At 31.8% G+C, this 26,683-nt stretch overlaps 1 protein-coding gene across 1 annotated transcript; it reads left to right on the top strand.

Moving 5' to 3' along the window:
• Positions 1–26,683, top strand: LOC133193518 (uncharacterized). Its single transcript, XM_061329483.1, has 8 exons — positions 1–10; positions 577–749; positions 3,319–3,516; positions 4,029–4,118; positions 5,126–5,276; positions 24,046–24,121; positions 24,435–24,582; positions 25,919–26,683. Exons 1-8 carry the CDS (start codon positions 1–3, stop codon positions 26,681–26,683), a joined length of 1,611 nt encoding a protein of 536 aa, XP_061185467.1.

Raw genomic sequence — 26,683 nt, 5'->3', positions numbered from 1 at the left:
ATGGAAGAGAGTGAGAAAGCCTTCATATTTTGAATAGCCATTAATGTCATATAGACCAAAACTATGATTTCTTTATCATTAATGTACAATGTCTAGACAACGAACTGGAAAGGTTTGATAAAACTTTGTATTACCAACCTTATTCCAGGAATTAAAAGCTTGGATACTGGATGAGATGTAAGTAAATAATTTTTATTATTTTCTTTGCATTTTATTTAAAACTCTCGTCAAGTTAAAAAATGTACACTTTTTTGCCATTTAATTTTAAAAGTACAAAACCCTTCATCACTCTTTAGCACGGAAGAAAAAATGATAACACGAAGAATATTCGGTGTTAATAATTTTACAAAAAGTTCTTTGAAAAGAAAAAAAGAAAAAAAAAGTTTTTACGTGAATTAACGAAGATAGACTCTTTATTATTAGATAAAATGTTAAAGTTGCACATCTCCCTTGCACAGCAAAATGACTATTTATCAGATTGTTCACTTCTTAAGGTTGAGCTTGACTATAGAGTCGAAATATTCTTAACTTTACTAACACATTCTAAGGACACAATTTTCTATTTTTTTTTTTCAGAGAAAGAAAGAAAACTGAAGATGAACCATGCAAAGAAACGATTGCAGGCAATTCGCCAACAACTGATACAAATGAATGAAGATTATAGATATGCTGTAGATGCTGTAGATGAAACCGTAATATTTACGGAAACTGAAGCCAGCTCAGGCAATAAGAATGAAAATGCGCACGAGGTAAGATTTTTCTCTTAAAAAGGTTATCTTCTACTGATTCAACTTATATATATATATATATATATATATATATATATATATATATATATATATATATATATATATATATATATATATATATATATATATATATATATATATATATATATATATAAAATACCTCTATTAAGAATACTCAAATTTGATTGGCTTGTTAGAAGGCTTTTTAACTCAATAATGACTCCAAAAAGTACCGTTTACGGCAATAATGACCTAGGAATCATTGCACTTGGATATAATGACCAAGTAATTATGAATAATGACCGATAAAAATGACCTGTTAATCTAAATTCTATTCAAATTGAAAATTTATGCATACAGTAATGATTGTTCATTACAAAAAATGCCGTTATAAAAATATGTATAATCTTTTTATGATAAGGAATACGATTAACCTTTAGATGTGTTATAAAAATTTATCGTTTTCATTGAAACTTTCGTTACAATGTCAAATTCAACGAATGCAGACTCGGCTCTTTTGTACTGTAAAAGTCTGCACCAGATTGTCATTGTACTCGGGAATGGTATTTATGAGTTTATAAAAATGCATTTTACTTACAATCACAGAGTGTTTTAATAAATCGGCGGTGCAAAAACTTGCAGGCGAAAAGTAAACAACTTGACTAGCGAATCCGGATCCCGATGGAACACTGGTAATAAACGTTCGTACATGAAGGTCGAAGGTCTTAATACACAATATTGTTTCTTTTAGTTATTAAGCCTACAAAAATTGTCTTAACATGTATCGGTATGATAAAACAATTGATTACCCCTATTTAAATGTCTTGACCTTAAATAAGTTGTTCAGGTTGATGATCTTGAATCTAGCGTTCTTACATGTATGTCCCAGATTTCATGAGGTAATAAAACTATATCTTCGACCCCCCCCCCCTAAAAAAAAAGAAAAACCGAAATGAGGCACAATAATTATATATATATATATATATATATATATATATATATATATATATATATATATATATATATATATATATATATATATATATATATATATATATATATATATTAGGGATGTCAAAATATTTATTTTCCTTAGTCGATCATTCGATTGCATTATTCGAACGATAGTCGAATATTTGGAACATTTTCTGAAAATAAAATTTTATTTCATACTTCATTGGTACATACTCAGAAACCTTTTTACTAAAATCTGTTTAAAAAGTAACATCAAGATTAATGCAACGTAACGCGTGGATAGCATGACTCTATGAAATAAATTTAGAAACCTAATTCTCCAAAATTTATTATTTCCCCATAAATAGAATTCGTAAATCGGCCTGTACATGCGGTCATTTTTTATTTAGTAAGCATTAAAAAATTGCCAGCCGATATTTTTTTTAAAGCTTATTATGAAATAAAATGGAGGGGGGAGGCTATCAAATTGTCCTCAAACAGTCTAAAATGTAAGCGCATTGTTTTAATAATGATCGATGTATCAAAACAGATTTATTCCTTGCATTTGAGCAAACTTAAAATAACAAAAGATATTTGTCCAATGAATGATTTTACAAACAAAGCCCATTATATTGGTTAATTTATTACAAAAACAACACAGGCAATTACTGACAATTAATTCTCGCAGTAGTGAAGCATTTATAATTGCTGTACTTTCTATACGTACATGGAAAATCTACCGTTTTTTGTTGAGGAAGATTATCGACTGTCTATGAGAAAAGACTGTTTCTTATTTTTTGATGAGAATTCCATCTCATCTATCACTCATTTATTGCATTTATTTAGTTAAAATAATATTCGAATGTCGTTTCATTATTCGATCGTCGGTCCATTTGACTGATAGTCGAATAGTCGACTATTCATTGACATCCCTAATATATATATATATATATATATATATATATATATATATATATATATATATATATATATATATATATATATATATATATATATATATATATATATATATATATATATATATATATATATATATATATATATATATAATGCTGATACAGTGCTAGATACTAGTACAATGTGAACTTAATACTCAGAGAGTGCTAATCCCAGCCAAAAATACTATACAATTTCAACGTTACATAGATTTCTCGTAGCACTGAAGTTGCACTGAAGTATATAATTCAAAGAAATAGGGTTAAAACAGTATAATATTTTCTGCTGGGATTAGCACTATAAGATATCTTTTTAAAGCTAGTATAAATCTGAGAACACAGACTTTAATGTCAGTGCTTCCCCGTAAAGATTTCTCACCTTTCACAACACTGATTAATTCTCAAGAGTGCGTCTCAAATATTTTCTCTGGAGTCTTAAATTTGTTGCACGGACACAAAACTAAATAGAAACTGTTAAATGCGGTAATATCTCCGTAAGATCCTATTAAAATTACGTTTGTTAAGCGTAAAATGCTTTTATATATATATATATATATATATATATATATATATATATATATATATATATATATATATATATATATATATATATATATATATATATTTCTGATATAATTTTTTTACGATTTTTTAATTAGATCGGTGGAGCCGGAGGTTCCAACATTTGCTATTCTCCTGCTATAGACAATCTGGAAAAACAGGTGTCCAGCAGCATAAATATAAATATCGGTGAGGATATAGATTCTTTGGAGGAATATACTACCAATGATGTTGCGGAGATTCCTCTGGCTGAAGAGCTACGATGTGCCATATTTAATATGGAGGACCTGGATGACGTATTTTTTTTTTTTAATTTTTTATTCATTTAATTGGTACCCTTATTTAGAGGACAAAAAACAAAAATAAATATTCTTCTGATTGTCAATATTTTTTGTATTGATATACCTAGTAAGGAAAGAGTGAACGATAGTTCAAACATGCCTTCCCCATGTGTGCAGGTGTATTGACCTGTTTCTTTTCATGAACTTGAAGAAGTGCTTTTATGTATGTAATAACACTATTTGCATTCTGTCACTTCCCAGCCAGTAACCCTTTTCCCAAAAAACTTCACGACTAAGTTTTAAATTTAACAACTCTGTAATTTTATTGTTTAATAAAGATAATATTTTTTACCAAAAGAATATTCACAATTGATTGTAAAATTTTAGAAAGATAAGATTTTTTGTGACCTACTATAATTCAGCTATTTCTTATAGAATTGAAATTTTTGTCCTAGTCGTAAGATATATTGAGAAAAGGTGCACTGGCCTATATTGTTTCATATTTTAAAAGAGTGCAATTTTTGCAGGTAGATGATGTCATAGGTAATGTGATGAACCCTGATGTAGTTGATAAATCGTTTGACTTAGAATTTGTTGAGCAGACTCTTAATTTATCGGTAAGTAGCGCAATAAAAATTTTACTAATAAGGTAGAGTCTCATTGATATGGACTCCCTATGTACGCTAATGTAGAATTCCCATAACATCCATGGAATTCCATAGAAAATTCCAAGGAATTTCTTAAAGAAAATCCAAAACAATTCTATGGAATTCGGGGACGAAACATTTTGTTAGAGAGTTGCTGAATTACAAATTGGAGTCGAAAGCATTTGGTTAATCCGAAATAGAAAATTGAGGAAATATTTCAAAATTCACGTATTTTTAGGAAATTGTACGGGAAAAAAATCATAATTCCCTAAGAAAACTATAAAAAAAAATCAAGCAAACAAAGAAAAATACATTTTCCAAAATTAATTTACACTGTATTATTATTTTTTTCAAACTTCAATATTTTCTTTTTAAATTTGAGATGAGATTTGCAAACAGCCATACACGTAAGTAACAGTTTCAAGTATTCTAACAAAGTATTGTACATAAAAACTATAAACAATCTTTTAAAATCAACAGAATTTTATCAGCTTCACGACTAGCAAGCTGGACCTTATTTTTATTAACCTGAATGAATTTCTCATACAATTGCAATGGTTAATCTTCCAAGCATTACGGTTAAGTTACTATTTAAAAGTGTTTTTTTTTTTTAAATTTAAGAATACTTTGGATCCAACAACAACTATTGTAAAACAGTATTATATGTCACATAGAATATATATATATATATATATATATATATATATATATATATATATATATATATATATATATATATATATATATATATATATATATATATATATATATATATATATATATATATATATATATATATATACATGTTCAGGTATATTATCTTTTCTCCGAAGGAGAGGGGTACATATATAATGTTTTTTGTTTACTGCATGTATAAGCTTGATCACTGTTTGTTATCTTTACTTTTACCTTTAACCTTTCTCTCTCTGGATAATCCTTCTTGCCAATGACCTTAAATTGGTATTTTATTTCCAAAGAATAGCTCCACCACTGATGAGCGCAGCTATACTCCTGCACAAAATAAAGGTGCAAATCCTTTATTAGGAAATAGTACTCAGAATTTAAGGACTATCAAGGAGGAAGAAAAATGGAGAAAAGACCGGGAAAAGAAGGACAATCACAATATAAGTAAGTATAATAGATAAAGTGAAAGTGAAAAAGAAAAAGTGAAAGTGAAGTGAAAAATGAAGAAAAAGTGAAAGTGAACTGAAAGTTAAGAAAATAATAGCAGTTGTTACAAGTTGGGAGAATCATAAACGCAGTATGTTTGAGGTTAAGGAATTTATTGATTCATTAATTCTAAATAAACCTTACAATGCCTATTGAACATTTAAAATAAAATTTTCTTAAGTGTTCTTGCTCTTCTTCTTTCAACTACAGTCCCGCTGGGCACGTCTTTACCAGAGATATTAATACAGTTGAAAACGACGATCAATGATCGATTGATTGTATGTTATTTTAGGTCCCGTTCGAGAATTTTTCACTCATGAAGAGACGTCACCATATACCGGTGAGGAGCTTCAAATTTAGACATTAATTACTCGGCACTCAGGGCCATTGAGCAGTGAGGGTTCTTTATCATGCCAACGCCTACCGTGACACGGGGCCTCGGTTTGTAAGGTCTCAACCGAAGGACCCGCAACTTTCACTTCAAAATGCCGAGCGCATGGCGAAGAAACATTTGCTACCTAATTTTATCGACTTAAGTCTGTCGCTGCCGTGATTCGAACACACCACCTTCCGATCACGGAGCGTGCGCTCTACTGACTGAGCTACCGTGATGCCAAAAACGACGATCTAAAAGCAATCCTCTTAAAAGGTACTAAATACAGGGAGCCCCGATCTTTTGATTGGTAATTAATTGCTATTATTAATTCCTTCGACGATTATGCCAGACGTTGGACTAAATATGAAGGGAAAAAATCTAAAAACGTTGTCAGAATGGAATAAGTGTTTTAGAAACATACTAAAAAATCGTGTTGGAAAGTTAAAAGGCAATATATGAACCATCTCTCCTTCCCGTTTTTAGAAAATCGGAAATGATGAAAGAATTATAAAGATTACCTGGACAATTTGTTATGATTCCAGCAGACAATGATTGTAACAATATCGTCTTTGTTTATAAGACTCATTATACGAGGGTTGATCCAAAAGTTAATGGAATTTCTTTTTAAAATTTTATTGGGACGTATTTAAAGCAAACAAAAGACACATCTATAAAAAAGGGCCATTATACATCAATACTGGAAAATTTCACCACATTCCAATTACCATTAAGGTCACATGAGCTTTTTTAACATGGAAACCAGTAAAATTCGGGGGAGACTTTGACGTAACGTCAAGTTAGGTATGTCACGTTCTAGGAGCATCTCACCCTAGCGTTCAAATCGACTTAGCAATTCTACGAAACACTGCATTCGTTTCTCCATTTTTGCCTTCCAGGAGAGCCTGGGAACAATCTCGCACCCACTTTCTTCTTATTACAATAATTTTTCAAAATACGCTACGTCGTCTCATATGATGATCAGATTTCAGTACCAATGTGAAGCAGAGTGCATCAGCGGTCCACGTCCATTAACGCTCTCAATTTGTCTACGAGGAAAGAATGATCTTCCAAAAGGCGGCTAGACTTTTCATCATCATCGGAAGTTCTATTTTCCTTAAAATTATTACGTCACTTGAAAACTAGTTTGTAACTGTACTTTTGTTCTGCTTGTATCATTAATATATGCGTTCCAAGATTTTCACAAAACTTATTAACTGACCGAATTTCGACGCTGTCTAACTATGTTTTGATGATCAACTAATCATTGATATATAAACTAAATATCCAGTAAAATCGAAAAAAAATTCACAAATAGGTTTATAAGAGTTCAAGTAATCGTAATTATGAAATCATTTTCATTTTTTGTGACACGTAGCGCATCTTTTTCCACAGTGAGTATCAAGAGTTGAAGGAGTAATGAACAAATAAATGTTCAAACATCCGTTTCCATTGCAACTGCCAAAGTGTTACTCTCATGAATTTTTAAAATATTTTTTATTAGGAAAATTCAACAAGCGTATATATTTTCACCTGTTATTTTCAATCATCTCCATTAAAAAACAAAATATAAAGAAATTCCACGAACTTTTAGATCAACCCTCGTAATAACTTTATTTCAGAAGAACTTGGTATAAATTCTACGTCTGGATATCCAACTTAATCTCACAATTCACTTCTGAAGATAGAGTACTTCAAAATCACATTTCCGTCTTAAATACTTTTAGCAATCCAGTCAACCAAGGTGACTTCGATCTACCTTACCTATGCAGAATTCCTAAACTTCATAAAATCCTTACAAGGATATATTACCGTGTCCAGCAGATGCTCTACCAAGCTCTCATCATTACTTCTCAGAAAAATACTAACCTCATCTTCAGACGTTTTATATTAGCATATTATAGGCTACAAAGGGCTTCTTTGAAAAACTATTTAAAGGAATTTTGTATTGATCTAGATTAAGATTACAAATGGTAAATCAGCAATTCAATATTTCATTTTCTTTGTAATCAAAGTCCACGATTTATGAACTGATACGTTATTAAAGCTCTTCATGAGAGATTTTTATTCAGATGATGTAGCCAGAGTTTTGGTCCATTATGTAACTCCACTGTAAAAGAAAATATTCTTTTTAATAAAACTAAAGTGTAACAATCCATTTCTCAACAAATCAATCTTGAGTAACATGGCTCTTACCTTTTATGAGTACAATGCACTCCGTACGCATTTTGTTACAATATTTCAACTATAGGTATCAAAAACTCAAATATCTTTTTCGCAAGAATCGTTGAAGTTGAAACGTAAGTGAAAGTTTCATTTTATAGTGTGAATTCAAGTTTGTTCAAATCATGACTCACGACGGCAGGGTGGGACCGTAATAGGCGATCAATGTTTTTCATAGGAACATATACGAAGAAATCTTCTCAAGAACAGCAAAGTTATGATAAGGCTTTTTAGCTCACCTGAGCCGAAGGCTCAAGTGAGCTTTTCTGATCACATTTTGTCCGTCGTCCGTCCGTCCGTCTGTCCGTCTGTCTGTCTGTCTGTCCGTCCGTCTGTAAACTTTTCACATTTTTGACTTCTTCTCAAGAACCACTGGGCCAATTTTGACCAAACTTGGTACAAAGCATCCATGGGTAAAGGGGAATTTAAATTGTTAAAATGAAGGGCCAGGTTCCCTCACAAGGGGAGATAATCAAGAGAAGACAAAAATAGGGTGGGGTCATTAAAAAATCTTCTTCTCAAGAACCACAGGGCCAGTAAAGCTGAAACTTATATGGAAGCATCCTTGGGTAGTGTAGATTCTAAATTGTTCAAATCATGACCCCCGGGGGTAGGGCGGGGCCACAATGTGGAATCAATGTTTTACATAGAAATATATAGGAACAATCTTTAAAAATCTTCTTCTCAAGAACCACTGGGCCAGAAAAGCTGAAACTTATGTGGAAGCATCCTGGGGTAGCGTAGATTCTAAATTGTAAAAATCATGGCCCCCGGGGGTAGGGCGGGGCCACAATAGGGAATCAGAGTTTTACGTTGAAATATATAGACAAAATCTTTGAAAATCTTCTTCTTAAGAACCACTGGGCCAGAAAAGCTGAAACTTATGTGGAAGCATTCTTGGGTAGTGTAGATTCTAAATTGTAAAAATCATGGCCCCCGGGGGTAGGGCGGGGCCACAATAGGGAATCAAAGTTTTACATTGAAATATATAGGCAAAATCTTTGAAAATCTTCTTTTTAAGAACCACTGGGCCAGAAAATCTGAAACTTATGTGGAAGCATCCTTGGGTAGTGAAGATTCTAAATTGTTCAAATCATAGCCCCTGGGGATAGGGTGGGGCCACAATAGGGAATCAAAGTTTTACATTGAAATATATAGGCAAAATCTTTGAAAATCTTCTTCTTAAGAACCACTGGGCCAAAAAAGCTGAAACTTATGTGGAAGCATCCTTGGGTATTGTTGATTCTAAATTGTTCAAATCATAGCCCCCAGGGGTAGGGCGGGGCCGCAATAAATATTACAAAGGGGAGGTCTTGTGAAGAACAGCAGGGCAAAAGTAACTCAGGTGAGCGTTGTGGCCCATGGGCCTCTTGTTTTTATATAGAAGCATCCTCAGGTATTGTGAATTCAATTTTGTTCAAATCATGACTCACAGGCGTAGGATGAGGTAAAGTGGGCGATAAAAGATTTACATAGGAATAAAAATCTTCTTCACAAGAAAAACAATGCCATGAATAGTCATATGAAATGTAATGAAAGTAATGAAAGTAATGAAATTTGTTCAAATCATGACCCTTGGAAGTAAGTGGGACCACTATGGGCCATCAAGGTTTTACGTTTGAATGTATAGGAAATTTTTTTTTAAAATTTACTTTTCACGATCAGCAAGCCATAGTTAGTCAAATTTATATGGAAGCAATCTCAGAAAGTGTAGATTAAGTTTTGTTCAAACCATGGCCAGAATAACCTAAAATCACAAATTTGTGTGTGTGTGTGTGTGTGTGTGTGTGTGTTTTAACTGGTTCTTGGGGATCAAATTTCTTGATTGAAGAAGTGTTTATTTGTTATATATTTCGAGGGAGACAGGAATTCGAGGGTGTCTTCATACCTCGAAAACAACACCCCCCCCTTCCGACACACACACACACACACACACACACACACACGCGAAAATGAGTTATTTCACAGTACTTAACGAGGCCCAACCTACTCGTTTTAACGCAGCTTTGTTTCAGACGCGTCATAGTACCCTTGATTGCCGTCACAATTGAATACAATAACGTCACAGTTAAAGTGCGCTAAAATATTTTGCTGTTCTTGCATACCTGGTTGGTCTTGATTGTGGATGTTGAAAGCTCTTACATCCTGGCATTTTTATAAATTCTTTTGTTTTAATAAATAAATGTTTTAATTAAAAGAAACTTTGTTATATAATTTAATTTTGAGATATTCTGAATTTCTAATAATTTATAAGTTTTATCTAATCTTATTTTGATTTTTGGATTGAAAAACTACTTCAACCAAAAGTAAACACATGAAGTCTTTCTCCATGTAAATGTTTATTTACCAGTTTTGTTATTAACTTAAATATACATGCGTAGATTGACTTTTTAAAAAAAAAACTTTGTGTCATTTAAATGCGACCAAGAAGAAATATTTTAGTTTCCTACATAAACTTTGTAATTTTATTGCATTTTAACCCCCCTCCCCTTTTCTAATGTTTCCACGTAAAACAACGTTTTGTGTTAAATAAAATAAAGAATGTAGAGAAAATTCTTTCATAATGTAAGGGATATTTAATTTTGAGAAACATATCATTTGTTGATATTATGTAAAACTACTGCGACTTATAAAGTATATTAGATATAATTTTAAGTCCTATTTTCGTGTTTTGATATGCCCCCAATCACTACAATAAAGGCCATCCCCAATTATCTTTTCATTTTTTAAATGATGAATGGATATTGCATAATATGTGTGAAATGCAAAAACATTTCCCCATTTATTTTTTTTAATTTGTCAAATCCATTGTTTATAACGTAGTTTTAGTATATAATTGTGTTTAAAACATATTTATGAAATAGAGTCATCATGCAACAGAACTGGAAATTTTCACCACGCTCAAATTACTATTAAGGTCTTTCTCGAGCTTTCTTAACATGGACGGTTGTTAAATCCGGGGAAGCACTACTGGACGAAAAAAGTGCTGAGAATCCCAAATTTTACTGATAATGTTTGATAATTACTGATACGGTGCTGTTCTTGGTGAGGCGCATGCGTGAGTTTGGAGAAACACCGCTTCATTTCAGAGAGAAAAAAATTCAAGATTTCATCCAAAAAAGTGCATTAATACAGTCAGGACATACGTAAAGAAGGTATTTAAGGTGTTTACAAACAGTATAGAGCAGTTAAATGCCGAAATATTGTGTATTATTTTAGTATTTCTGATCTAAAATTGAACAATTCGGTGAACAATAAAAGGCACGAAGACACGATTACCATTCCGTCCTATAAATAGCACAGGTAAAAGTTAGGTGAATCTGTGATGCATGAGTGAACAGTATAAACAAACATGGCGTCGGACACGTCGAACATTATTGGTGAATGTAGGTCGGTACTATATGGCGATACACTACAAGAGCAAAATGAAAGTGGAGAAGTCACTATAGAAAAGTTGTACAACCTGATGAAATCCATGGGGAATACTATGAACCTAAGATTTAATCAAATAAACACAAATTTTGAACAAAAAATTTCGAACATAGAAAGTAAACTACAAAGAGTTGATGAAATGTTCGAAAAATTCATGAGTTTATCGGCAAAAGTACAGAACATAGAAGGGGAACTCCATGAAATGAACAAAACATCCAATGATTTCCAAGAAAGTCTCCAAGGGTTAAGCAATATATTTGATGGCGTAAAAGAAGATGTGTCGAATTCCAGTAAACAGTTACTAGACATGAAGTCTCGCATAGAAGAAATTGAAAACGATTTCAGTAAATACAGATTTGAAAAAGAAAAAGAAGTAAGAGAAATCACAGAGAAAAACGAACTTCTTTCGGAACAAATCACAGACCTGAGATGCCGTTCAATGAAGTATAATCTAATTTTCACAGGCATAATGGAGGTCGAAGGCGAAAACACTGAGGAGGTGCTGAGAGAGTTTTTCTTCCAACAACTCAGAATCACAGATTACATAGAAATTGCCAATGTACACCGATTTGGAAGGAAACACAGGAATAAGCCACGACCTATAGTAGCAAAGTTCATATACCAACGGGAACTGGACTTTATCATGAAGTCAGCGTATAAACTGAAAAACAAACCTTTCCAAATAAATAGGCAATACCCAGATGAAATAGAACAAGCCAGGAAAACTCTATACCCTGTAATGAAAGAACTGCGACAGAATGGCGAACGAGTGAAGTTAGTGAGAGATATTTTATATGTAAATGGGCATCCATACGATCCGACCGAAGCAGAGATGGAAGCTACCACAGGATCTGTGCAAGACAAACACGGGACAGTTCGAACTCCGGGGGCCCAGGGTTTCAAAAGAAGGCGTGTAGCATCATCACCGGAATGGAAATAGGGGCACGCAGGGGACCATGTTGACACTTGTGAGAACTATCCGTCTGGTGGCAAACTAAAGATCCTATCTTTGAACTGTTGCGGCATCAAACAAAAACTAAAATATCCAGAATTCCAAAACTTTATTGAAAATTATGACATACTTTGTTTTCAGGAAACTAAAACTGACGATTTAGACACACTTTATTTAGATGGTTTTGAAATTTATTTGAAAAACAGAAGTAAACAAGGCAAAAAGTGTTCTGGGGGGATTGCATTGGCATACAGGAAAGAATTCAGTAAAAATATTGTAATTCACAAAAATGATAACGATTTTGTTCTTTGGTTTGAACTATCAACAAAAATTTCAAAAACAAATAAAAATATTTTGATTGGAAATGTGTATATTCCCCCAGAAAACTCCAAATATAGCAGTAAAGATGCATTTAGTTTATTAGAAATTGAACTACAAAACATGTTAAAAAATGACAAACACTTAATTTTAACAGGTGATTTTAATGCCAGGACCGGAACAGGATCTGAAATCCATCCTGTTGTATACGAAACCACAGACAAATTTAATGATATTTTTGAAGAATCACAAAGTGAATTTAATTTAACATCAGAACATGTAGAGCGTAATAATGTTGATAAAATACAAAACTACTATGGCAAATTGTTATTAGAATTTTGTAAGACAAACAATTTATTAATAGTAAATGGTCGAATTGGAGATAATATAAATGGAAAACCAACATGTAAAAGCACAAGTACTGTAGATTATTTTATATGTAACTACGGCTTTTGGAATTATATAGAAACATGCAAGTTTTGGAGCATAGTTCACTGTACTCCGACGTACATAACCCCCTTGTTTTAAGTATAAATAAACACGAATTTATAAACGAAATGAAAACAAATGTTTCTACAACTGATCTAGAAATGATAAAGCCATGGGATCCGGAGAAAGAAAATACTTTTATTCAAGCTATCAACAAAAATCGCGTCGAAGAAATGATATCAGACATAGACCAAGCAATAAATTCCAGTGAAAACCCAGAGAAAATTGTCAACAATATTGTAAATGAACTAAATAAAAATTATATTAATGCAGCTAAACAAGCTTTAGGAGTAATTAAAGTGAACAAAAATAAAACGACTAAAAGCATTCATAAAAATAATAAGCCATGGTTTTCTACAGCTTGTCACAAAGCGAGAAAAAAATACCGAAATAGCAAAGTTTATTATTTCAGGAAACGTTCGCAAAATGCTAAAGAAAATTATAAAAACAAAGAAAAGGCTTATAAAAAAGTGTTAGACAGAGAAATAAATAAGTATAGTGAAGAAATGAGTAAAAAGTTACAAAATATGCGACTCAAAACTCCCAGACAATATTGGAAGATATTGAATAAAAACAATAAACAAAAAAATGCAGATCAAATCGATATTGAAAAATTATTTAACTATTTCAATGAGTTAAATAAGGCACCTGAAATACCAGAGAATATAGAAAAGATGCTAGATAATGAAATTAAAATACTAGAAATAGAAGAATTGAATCATAATCTAAACAAATACATTTCGCAAGATGAAATACTTAGTGCTGTAAAAAAATTAAAAAACAACAAAGCTTCAGGCGAGGATAAAATAAGAAATGAATATATAAAATCATCAATACAAATTATGCTCCCAATTTACGAAAAATTGTTTAATTTAGCTTTTTCAACAGGTAAATTACCCGAATGTTGGCTTGAAGGAAACATCCTTCCAATATATAAAAACAAGGGAGAGAAAAACAATCCGCAAAATTATAGACCTATAACAATTTTAAGCTGTATTGGAAAACTTTTTACATCCATATTAAATGATAGATTAAACGATTTTTCAAACGAATATGAAATATTGCAGGAAAATCAAACTGGTTTTAGAAAACAATATTCAACTGTTGATCATATATTTTCCATACATATTATATCAGAATTATTGAAACTAAATAAGAAAAAACTTTTTTGTGCTTTCATAGACTTCGAGAAAGCATTTGATAATGTATGGCGAAAAGCTCTTTGGTTTAAATTGTGTGCAAACAATATTAATGGAAATATGTACAATGTTATTACGAATATGTATAATCAAATCAAATCAAGGATAGTCTATGATAATAACGTTACTGATTTTTTTAATTGTGAAAATGGTGTCAGACAAGGTGAAAACTTGTCATCTTTTTTATTTTCAATTTATCTAAATGACCTGCAGAATTTTTTCCAACAAAATATGTCAATTGGTTTACCTACTATATCTGTTATGTTTGAACAACATTTAAATGTGTATTTGACATTATTTGCACTATTATATGCCGATGACACCGTATTGATAGCTGAATCTGCCGAGCACTTACAAGCAAAAATTAATTGTTTTGAAAAATATTGCAGAAAATGGAATTTGAAGATTAATATTAACAAAACAAAAGTTTTGATAATAAGTAAAGGAAAGAAAAAAGAAAAGCCTGAGTTTAAATACGGCGAACAGCTGATTGAAGTTGTAAATGAAACTAATTATTTGGGTATTTTATTTAGTACGTCAGGTTCTTTCAAGGAAGCAAAGCAGAAACAAGTTGACAAAGCAAATAAAGCAATATTTGAAATTCTTAAGAAAGGCCGCTTACATAATCTATCAATACGATGTCAGTTAGACCTGTTCGATAAAATTGTTCAGCCTATATTGTTGTACGGATGTGAAGTATGGGGATTTTCGAACAATGCAATTGTAGACAGAGTACATCTAAAATTTTGTAAATTACTTCTTAACCTTAAACAATCTACTCCGGACTGTATGGTGTATGGTGAACTCGGTCGACATCCCATGTCCATTGAAATACAAACGCGTATTATTTCCTATTGGTGTAAACTTAAACTTGGAAAAGAAACAAAAATATCAAGTCTGCTGTCTAAATTAAGTGATACCGTAAATCAAAAGACTAAGAAGATTACTTGGATAAATAATGTCTTAAATATCTTAAACGATTGTGGACTTTCAAATATTTGGAACAGTCAAGCCTTCAATCCAAATTGGTTAAGAGCGAAAGTAAAACTAACTTTAATAGATCAATTTAAACAAAAATGGAATTCGGATGTTCAAAATTTATCAAAGACCCTAAATTATAGAATATACAAAGACGAACTAAAATTTGAAAAATATTTAGAAATTCTATCACGAAAAGAAGCCATAAATTTCTGCAAATTCCGTACTTGTAATCATTATTTGCCAATTGAAACTGGACGTTGGTTAAATGAACCAAGAGAGATTAGACTATGTAAGAAATGTCAATTAAATGAAATAGGAGATGAATTCCATTACATATTAAATTGTACGGCAATGACACGTGAAAGAAATAAATGTTTAACACAAAAACAATTACGATTCAAAAATACAATTACATTTAGAGAAATAATGAATTCAGATAAACAGTCATTTTTAAGAAAACTGTGTATATTTATTAAAAAAATTACTAAAACGTGCTCCCCAAACTAGTAAAGACCTAAACCTATAATTGTACTATTTGTCTATCCTCATACTCACGCATGCCATATATGTGTTTTTATTTTTCATCATTGTAGTTTACATTTATATCTCGCTATACAATTGTAAAATTGTGAAGAGATCAATAAATTCAGTTCAGTTCAGTTCAGTGCTGATAAATACTGATATTTACTGTTATTATTACTGTCGTTGCTGATAATTTTAGTTGTTTCTGATAAATACTGATAATTACTGTCGTCTTTACTGTTGAGTCTGATAAATACTGATAAATACTGTTGATGTGCTGTCGATGCTGAGATTTACTGATAATTACTGTGGTCTTTGTTCTTAAGCTGGGAAGGGCTAAAGAAGAACTGAGGGCTGTAAAAACCTTCAATTATTTCTTTCTTTTAATTAAAAATTATCATTACGACATTTTCACATTTCTTTAAATGTTCTGCTAGTGACAAAAATTACGCTGATCTCATTTACTACAATACGGTTGTGAAAATGTTGACAAGAAATAAATGAAACCGCGTATATTAAGCAAATGTTTTCTTCCAATCTATGAAAATAGTATAATTTACCTGTAAGCAAGGAAAATGGAATTTTATTAATGTACTGTAAATAAAAAGAAAATAAGGCTATCTTTTAAAAAGATTCATCGCCGCCCTCTCCCGACTCCAAGATATTTGGGTAAGGAGGTCGGTGACGTTTTTTTTTCAATAATAAGAAATAGTTCTTAATGGGTGGGAAAAAAATCGGAATAAAAAATATTTCCTGCAGGTTAGAAAAGTTTGATTCGCACGGTTTCACTCCGTCAACTGGTCAAGAGAGGACGACATTTTTTTTTTTAAAGATGACCTTTCATATAGCTTTTTTTGTTTTTTCTTTCTCAAAGACATTTATTTTTTTTATTTTTAAATGTTCGGTTTTCTGGTCTCTGTCAAGATATTTGAAAATTTGCTCGAAAATGAGAAATTTTATGCATTTTTAAATTTAATAAAGAGATGAAAACAGATGTGAATATGTTCAATCTGGAGGCACAGATTATTTATTTATTTATTTATTTATTTATTTATTTATTTATTTATTTATTTATCTATTTATTTGAACGTAATATAGGCATTTTAGATTCTTCCAGAATATCTCTTCTACATCTACATGTACACGATACATACATGTGCAACCGGCAGATTGGGGGCTGATTAAAAATTAGTGCATGGTCAGAATCCCGTGTCAGAGCGAGGGTACACATGTGTTTATGTCATTTTGATGTTGGTCTCTTAAAATTTCATGACACGAAAAATTTTTATTCAATAAGTTTTAAAATCTTTTTAATTTAATTTTATGGAATGTGAAATAAGAAATGAGACCTAATATAATAAGTTCACTTAGTAAAGTACATGTACATGATGAAATTGATCGATTTTAATCTTGTGTGGTCAAAAATTACATGGAATAAATTGATCTTCATTGATCAAAAATCAAAGATCAGTCTCTGATTTGGCTGTATTGTGTACAAGTCTTCCGCCCCGGGGTAGAACGGGGTACAACTTGTATATTACATGTAAATTGTAGTGGTCAGCGTAACAATGGGCACTAATTACCTATTGTTCCTCGTCTGCGGCCACCGGTGTACATAATAAACAAACTACCTACACTGTATATGTACTTTCTTCTTTGAGCAGGAAAATCTTTACGGTCGCACGAAAAAAAAATTATCCTGTAATATTCAATTTGTTGACGAATAAAATTGAAAATTGAAAAAAAAAAAAAAAAAAACTAATTAGCAAAATAGGACATTGCAGTACTAAGATAAAAAAAAAAATGAAGTTATATGCATATACATTGTACAGATTTAAGATTCAATAATTATTTTAATTCACATAAATCTAAGTTTGCTCAGTATTTAATTTTATTTGTTAGTTTAATGCACATTTCCTGACATGCTTCAGATAAATTTAAAAGAAAATCCCGGGGAGGGGGCTACATGTATTTTCAATTCTGAACCTCGGTTAACGATGATTTGGGGCCCGTGAAACGGAGACGAGAAATTGATACGGAACATTTGACTTCATCTTATAATTAAAACATTATGCAAAATGTACATATAAATTTAAAAAAAAAAAATAGATGGTTTGGTGAAAGCAATCATTGAAATTATATTAGCATTAACTGTTCAGAATTCAGAAACAGGGAATTAAACTCCACATCGCTCAGAATCCGTGAAAAAATCTTTTATGAATTTTGAATGACAGTAACATGACGTTGTTTATCGCACTCAAGAATAAATGTTATAGTTCTGAATTTGATATCGTTCATTGATTCTCTAAAATAATTTTATTCATGTATATAAAAAATATGTAATAAGTAATTATAACATGTATGACTTATTAAACATAAAACTTAAGAATCAACCTTGCGCGTATCAGTTTTAAGTTAACAGTATTTCACCCCACCCCCCTTTTTGTGCTACAATAAAGCATAATCAAGTCGGTAAGCACCCAGCCTATACTGTTCGTTTATACAAAGGTCTCCGACAAGGAGAAAATGGAATTAAAAAAACATTATAATCTCTGTACAAAACTATTTTTAATTTTACAAAATTCATGTCGCTCGTACGATACACAGAATGTACTAATAAATGACCCGATCCTCAAAACGAAAGTAGAACTTTTACACGTGGTTGACCTGTGTGGTCCAGAAAAGCAATTTAGCTAGGCGGCATTAATGGACGAAAGTAACTTCAAGTTTTGTTTTATTTTATTTTGTTTTGGTTTTTTTAACTGACTGACCGCGTATAACATGTATGAGCAGTTATTTATTGATCTTCGCGTACGTCCATAGACCAAACGCAGATTTATGTACTATTAACAAAGAATTAAAGAAAGACGTGTATTTCATTGATTGAAAATCACACTGCATAAGATTTATGATTTATAGTGTACTGATGGCTTAACAATTAAAAAAAAAAATTAAAAAAAAAAAAAAAAAAACGAAAGATAGAAAGCGTCGATACTACACAATGATATCAAATTCGCATCGAGGACATAATCAGAGAACTAGAGCGCACTGGCTATATGTATAAAAAAGAGATTATTCTACAAATTAAAGATGTTTTGTTTTTATTATTTAAACCTGTCACATTCTTCAATAAAAGGACATAGTGTACACAACATAAAATCAGAATAGATTTTTTTGTGAGATATATTTAATACTGGCTAAAGTGTCTTCTTAAAATGAGAGTTGTAAGTAAATGGGGGGGGGGGGGGTCTCAACTTATAGAGCTCATACATGTTCAGTTCTCCACACGAAAAAATAAATTGACAATAACAACCATTGACTATATTAAAGATGCCCTCTAAAAGCTTTTGATGACAATACAAATACACGTGGAAAAAATATGAGATGGGAATTTTTTTAACCTTTAAAAATAAAAACTTGTTTTAAAAAGCACTTGGGAAGAAAAACCACTGCAATAACAACACAATTATTATTTTCCGCAGATATTGAAAACTTTGTGAAAGGAGAAATATAAAGGTAAAGAAAAACACAAACATTCATGATCTGATTTTAACATTTTGATGTAAAAATGATTATAATAAAATCAATACATGAAATATGAAAACAAATAAAATGTGACTTTTTTTCTAGAATAATTTTTTTTTGTTAGAATACTGTAATGAATTTGTTGATAAAATACTTTCTTTAAAATAATTAATCATTTCTTAGGCAATTTTAGTCCTTTCCCAGATTAAAAACAATGACCACAGTAATTATCAGTAAATCTCAGCATCGACAGCACATCAACAGTATTTATCAGTATTTATCAGACTCAACAGTAAAGACGACAGTAATTATCAGTATTTATCAGAAACAACTAAAATTATCAGCAACGACAGTAATAATAACAGAAAATATAAGTATTTATCAGCAAGAACAGCACTATATCAGTAATTATCAAACATTATCAGTAAAATTTGGGATTCTCAGCACTTTTTTCGTCCAGTAGTGAAGACGTTGACGTAACGCCAAGTTACGTATGTCACGCCACGTACTAGGAGCATTTCACCCTTATGTTCAAATCGACTTAGAAATTCTTCGAAACACTGCTTTTCTCGATTTCTGCTTTCGAGAAAAGTGTGGGTTCTCATCCCACACCCACTTTCTTCATATTACGACCATATTTCAAAATATGCTTCGTCGTTCCATATGATATTCCGATTTAAGTGGTAATGCCCATCACAGTACGTCGGCGGTCCACTTCCATTAACGCTCTCAATTTGTCTATGAGGAAAAAAAAAACAACCTTCCAATAGGCGAACAGTCTTTTCATAATCCTCATTGGAAGTTCTATTTTCCTTAAAATTCTGACGCCACTTGAAAAAGCAGTTGCTTACTACACTTTTTCTTGCCTGTATCAAAAGTATATGCGCCTAAGTCGGAGTGTTTAGGAGATTTTCATAAAACTTATTACCTGACCGAATTCCGACCTTGTATTACAATGTCATGATGAACAACAAATCATCAATCGAAATTACTATATATCCAGTAAAATGATAAAACTTTCACACAAAGATGTAGAAGAGTTCAGGCAATCATAATGTTGACATAATTTCGTTTTATATGACACTAAGCATGTTTTTAACTCGCAATGAGTACTAAGAATTGAATTGATAATGAACGAATATATGTCTCCCTCGCATTTTCAAGCATCCGTTTCTATGGCAACTGCCTAAGCGTTAATATCATGAATTTTTATAATATGTTCTATTAAGAAAATTCAACAAGAGCATATATTTTTAGTTGTAATTTTCAATTACTTCCTTTCATAAATAAATGAAACACAAGAAAATTCCACAAACTTTTGAATCAACCCTCGAATATCCAATATTCAAAAATATTTGCCGGTCCGATTAACTTCCAACTATATTGGGCCTCGTTAACAAATGGATCCTTGCGTCCTTTTTCGAGATATTACGTCACAAAATATATAAAGTGACGTCACAATACATGTAAATGAATTTTTGCACTCTTCAATGATATCAAAATTATTAACCTTCGTAAAACAGTCTAATTATCTAACTATTCTGAGAACTTTTCAAATGCCCCTTTTATAATGTTTAAGGAAGCGATTGCAAGGGTCCGTGAAAAAAATCCGCTCAATAAATTTTTCTCATTTTTATATATCATTTGCCTTACGTTAATGGTATCATAATATGAAAATTTCAACCATGGTCATCAGGGTTATAAGGATGATATGGTTGCCATGGTAACCGCAGTTTTTCAATATTTTGATATTTATGAGGTGAAATTTTATATATCCCATAGAGGTATCAAAATTGAAACAAAATTAAAAAAAATCCACTGGATATTAAATAATATGCTTTATATTCAATGAAAATAAAAATTGTATCGGAAATTATTGATATATGTAGTAATGCCACCGCTGCTTTGGGGAGTATTCCTTGTAAATTTGCAGTAATATTTTAACCTCAAGAGCAGTTCTCAAAGTCTTGACAAAAAAATTACCCAATGAATTTTCCAAAAACTATTATATTTTGTACAAATTATTATAAATGATTTATGGTTAAAATATGAAGTAAGGTCATCAGGTTCATTTTGAAGCTACATGCATTTCAATACCCCCCCCCCCTTCCTAAAAATATTATTAGATTTTATAAATTTTCGTATGATGGTTTGCTACTGAACCTTAAATATGTATAGTCTGTTAAAAGACTAAAGAAAAAACAATATGTATAGATTAATAAATACTTTTTTTTCTGAAAATCTTGCGTTTGTTGCTCATTTTATATGTAAATCAGAATAACAAAAGTAAAAAAATAAAATCAAGTACTCCAAAAAATAACAACATGCACATTTTTTTTTTTTTTTTATTTTCCCATCTCCAAAACATTCATTCCGTTATTACCTCAATATAAATATATATATTCTAAACCAGTAAACAGCAGTCCAAGGGTTAAATTGTTCATGCGCTGAACAAACATCGAGGTCTCTGCACTGTGACCTGGAATGGGGGGGGGGGTTGGTTGGTTGACACCTGTCTGAACATATTGAATAAATAGGGGTAATTTCATAGAACTTGTATCTGCAATAAATATATAAAAATCCTAATATCTTATTTGGCAAAAAATAGTGATTTGCTAGTGAATATTTACATTTGCTAATATTTTTCCTTCATATTCTTCGAAACATTTTCTCATGAACTAGGTACATGAGTACATGAGGGAGCAAGAATATCTCCATTGTGACGTCATAATTCCACACTTGACGTCAAAACTAGAAACTTTAGTTTCAAAAATAGGCCTAATTGTTGAATGACATAAATTTGCGTCGCTTCGCGCTTATGTGCTTCATTAAATATGCCGGCGTGAAGCATCTTTGTTCATGTCCTGGTGAATTTTCAAAAATTATTATTTTAAAAATTATTTTTTGCTAGATTTGTGAAAACTTTTTAAAAGAAACTTTTCTTTTCTGTCAGAAGAAGTGTGTTCAGTTTCAATTTTTGACAAAATACGACGCATAAAACATTTTACAACAAAATGTTTACACAATATGTACCGATGATTCAATGTTTACATGGCCGATGTAAGTGTTGAAAATGCTCGAGAAGATTTTACAGAGGAAAACAAATTTCCACTGCAATATTAAGGTAGTCCGATCCTCAGGTTCTGAAAATCAGGCATTGAATAATTGATAATGCATAGTTTATAAAGTGTTTCCTATCATTGCAAAACACCATAAATCATTCCTAATTTCATAGCATGCTAATACGTTCTATTTCCACTATGGAAGAATTATACTTAGTGCGCTCTTTTGTGAAAAAGTCGGAAAATGTACAAATCTCGCGGGATTTCTGGGACAAACGTAACATAATCATGTAAACAATATGTTGATTGTCGATGAACAAATCCTAAGAAAATGCAAATGAAATATTTTATTGTTGTGAACCTTATATACATCAAGAGTAGGAATGACAACAATATCAACTTATATCTATTGTTGATCGTATGTATCTATTCATTGCATGGTACCTCTAAATACAATACATATGCCTCGGAAATGTCGTATTTTTTATTAATGGATGATAGATTTAGGGTTCTCGCTTTCTTACATGTACATATGTCTTTTAGTTCTTCTATTCTTTAATTGGAATGACAAATACATTTAACATTTAAAATTGGATTGAGATTGGCATGTTTTGTATTATCCGCAAGCCATGCTGTCCCAGTCATATGACAAAACGCGCCTCTAATTTTGAAGAGTTCATTAATGGAAATAGAACGTATTAGTATCTAAGGCTAAATTAAAAGAAAGTCGATTTCTTTGAATCTGTATATTTAACATACCTCTATAGGGTAAAAATATCAACGTTTTAAAAAACTGTTTCTAAAACTTCAAAGAACCTTGAATCACATTGAGATGCATAAAATGAAAATTGTTGCATGAAAAGAATTCATATTTAAGCTTCATTCTGAGACTTTTTGAATTAAATAATAAATTAAAGAGTTATCCTTCCTGGCTGAGGATCGGATATCCTTAAGAAAAATGACGTTCATGTCCAGCATGCAACCTCAAACTAGTCTATAACGTATATATACTGTGTATCAAAATCGCATTCGTTCATCTGTTCATCCATTTTCATTAATTACTGAGAAAATTATGCCGTCTGAAGTTTCTAGAAAATGAATATATACGTTGATGTAGATCCAATAGTAAATTCTAATATTTTAATTAATTAAAACAAGAGGACATAAAGATCCGGATATAAATTCAATTTATTAATGAAATAGATTTCAATGTTCAGAATTTTATGTACACAAAAGCTAGACGTGTCAAAAACAAAACACGTAGATGGAAAAAAAAAAAATCTGCGTCGACACTCCCCAACACTCTGCAGCGTCACGTCCTATTCTTTCTCTGGTCATGAAATATTGCCACAAGGACTTTCTATCATTGGCGCAATCATATCACGCCCCTTATTCCGGAAATGGTTACCGTAAACTTTCTTTTTTTTAAACATCACAAGGGTCGATCACATGACGCCTTGCAATCACTTCCTTAAGCAATAAAATTCAAACAACATGTACATTTACTCTTCGAATTCAAAATCATATAAATTAAATAAATTCTACCTATTTTTAAAAATATGATTTCAAACGGTAAAACCATTTTTTAAAGATTGCTTTCAAACCAGAATATGCACTTTTAGAATTATATCGTTTAACAAACACCTTTCAGTTGAACGACGGCGTCGATACAACATTAACGACAGAATTAAAGAATTGGCAGCTCTCCTTCCAGCAAGTGTGCCTCAGTAAGCTTTTTCTTAATATAACAATTTTTTTTTCAATGTCAGACACTATATTTTCTTTTGAAGAAAACTCTCTGAATTGCATTATATGGCTTGCTTAGATTTCTTTTCCAAGTTATTTAGATTTGGTATAATGTATGTTTTTTTATGTTGTAGCATGTTTTATATCTCGATTAATTATGCTTGTCATTTGGTCATTTAAAGTGAGTGTTTCTGTCGAAAAAAAATATGCTAATCATACATAAGCAAAGTGAAAGTGGAATGTTGTCGTCAGGACAACGAATGAATAGAATTAAGGAATTGCATTTATTTGCAGCCATCTTAAACAGAACAAAGGATCAATTTTGAAAGCATCTGTGGAATATATGAAGGAATTAATAAGAGAAAAACGCACTTTGCAGAAAGTGAAAGAACACCAAAAGACAATGAATTCCAAATATCAAAAATTGCTCATCAGATTTTTGGTAAGGAGGCACTTACATTTATTCCGCGGGCAGGTCAAGGTTTCCCGTAAAATATCACACTACAGTGTACATTCCTAGGCAGTCACTTCTCTGAACTACCGAAATATTGATCATAATACAAAATATATTAACAACTACAATTTTACATCCTCGATTCTAGTAACATTTAATACAAAAAACGAAACAAAACATTTACAAAGTGACACAAAGCTAACACAAAGCACGCTATCACGCTAACGCAACTATACACAATTCTTTGTTTGTCGGCTTGACGTAAAGATTAAAGTTGCAATAATTTTGAGCGCGTGTTTTGTGTTATTGTGATGGCCTTCTTTTTGTTAGCGCGACGGCCCTGTGTGTTAAATTGCATCAGCACAACGGCATTCGCTGATTATAGTATCTTTGTAAGTCGAGGTTCCACATCAGCTCACCATTTTTCGTTAAGGTGAGCTAAAAACTTGTAAGGAAACTAACTACAAAATGATTTACTAGTAAATGATTTTTCCCGACTGTTGTAGCAGATTAAAAAAAATTCAAAGGTACTGCATATGGTCCTATCAAGACACTATACACATTTCATGTTGCAATATATTTCCCGTAATTTGGTCATTCGCCCCGGCTACTGGAGAAGAAACCAAACATGTCTTAATTCGGCTGTAACTTCCCATTTTCTACATTTGTAAGTTTATAAAAAAGGAAATATGTTAAATAGTTTTTTCACAAAGATCCTGTTAACTTAAGGTTTAACTATGGAATCATGATAGGGTCATGCAGTTCCTTATCCCATCATCGCACCAACGAGGTTTGGGTCGATAATGCGATGACGATGAAGCGATCGTGCGATGACGATGATGCGATCGTGCGATGACGATGATGCGATTGCACGATGAAGCGATAGAGCGATAGCGATGACACGTTGGTGCGATGAAGATGCCGCAATGATTAGATGACGATGAAGCGCTCAATCGTGCAATAGCATCATTGTCATCGCATTGTCGTGTCATTGTATCATGGTTCTTGGGTTATTGAACTGTTGCGTCTTCGTCAGCGCTCCTCGCTTTACCGTCATCGCGCCATTACATCATCGACCCTTTAGATGGTGCAAAAGTGAACTTCTTGGCTCTATTTTTAACCGATAATCCGGGTAGTTTATGTGCTGTTTCTGGACATGTACACTAGCACAAAGCAGTTTTCTGTTTCTCCGATATGTAATCTTTTATCGGAAAAACAAGTAACCCGCTTCGTTTTATTTTTTATAATTAAGTATTATTTTTGTAAACATTATATTTGTAAGAATTACTTATGAAATAAAATGTATAGTTATGTTTTCTTTTAGCATCTGGAATTAAAATTAAACCTTTATGGATTGTCAGAGGAGTTGAACTACTCTAGCTTCAAAAAGAAGAAAACGCCCAAGAAACGTTTATCCGAAATTGATGCTATAGTAGAGGATCACGTAAAACAATTCATTCCGAAAATTCTTGAGCAAACACCAAATATCTCAATATCCCCTTGTAAGAGAACCACAGATGGCTCTTTGCTGACCAAAAACAAACAAAAGCTTATGCTACCTACTAAGTTAAACTTACGACAGCATCTCAATAAGAAAATGTCTGACGGAGGACACTCTTCTGCACAAAGTAATGACAGTATATTAGAAGATGGATTCACTAACCAGTTTCAGCATCTGAAAAAACAGAGAAAAGAAGAACAAAACTCTCCTCCAACTCATTCTGACAATTTAATCGCAGAAAGATCTAACGCGCATAATGATTCTGTTTCATTTCCGTACACATTCAAGAATGACAAAGCAGATTCTGCTGTCAGTGATGAGGAAGGAATTTTGGAATTGTCGACAGAGCAATGCAACATTTTGCTCGATCTGTTTGAGAACAAACAAAACGAAAATGAATCTCTATTAAATACGAACTTCTTGCCTAATCCAACAGATGCTTCTGCGAACCTAGAGTGCTTTTCGCCAGTAACGTCTACCTGCAACATGTTGGAAAGTTTGCTGAGAAAGCAGGACACGGCATCCGAATCCAGCGCCACATCGAGTGGATTGGAGGATTCAACCGAGAGCGCGACGGGGTTACGTTAG

This window comes from Saccostrea echinata, unplaced genomic scaffold (genome assembly GCF_033153115.1).
Source record: "Saccostrea echinata isolate AGI-Se365-2 ecotype Australia unplaced genomic scaffold, CSIRO_AGI_Sech_v1 ptg000028l, whole genome shotgun sequence".
NCBI lineage: Eukaryota > Metazoa > Mollusca > Bivalvia > Ostreida > Ostreidae > Saccostrea > Saccostrea echinata.
Note: the sequence above shows the minus strand (reverse complement) of the source record. Positions and strands in the feature narration are given on the sequence as shown.

Coding starts and splice junctions, on each gene's coding strand:
- LOC133193518 (XM_061329483.1), top strand. Junction 3,517..4,028: donor ATATGGAGGACCTGGATGAC/GTATTTTTTTTT, acceptor CAATTTTTGCAG/GTAGATGATGTCATAGGTAA. Junction 24,122..24,434: donor CTTCCAGCAAGTGTGCCTCA/GTAAGCTTTTTC, acceptor ATTTATTTGCAG/CCATCTTAAACAGAACAAAG.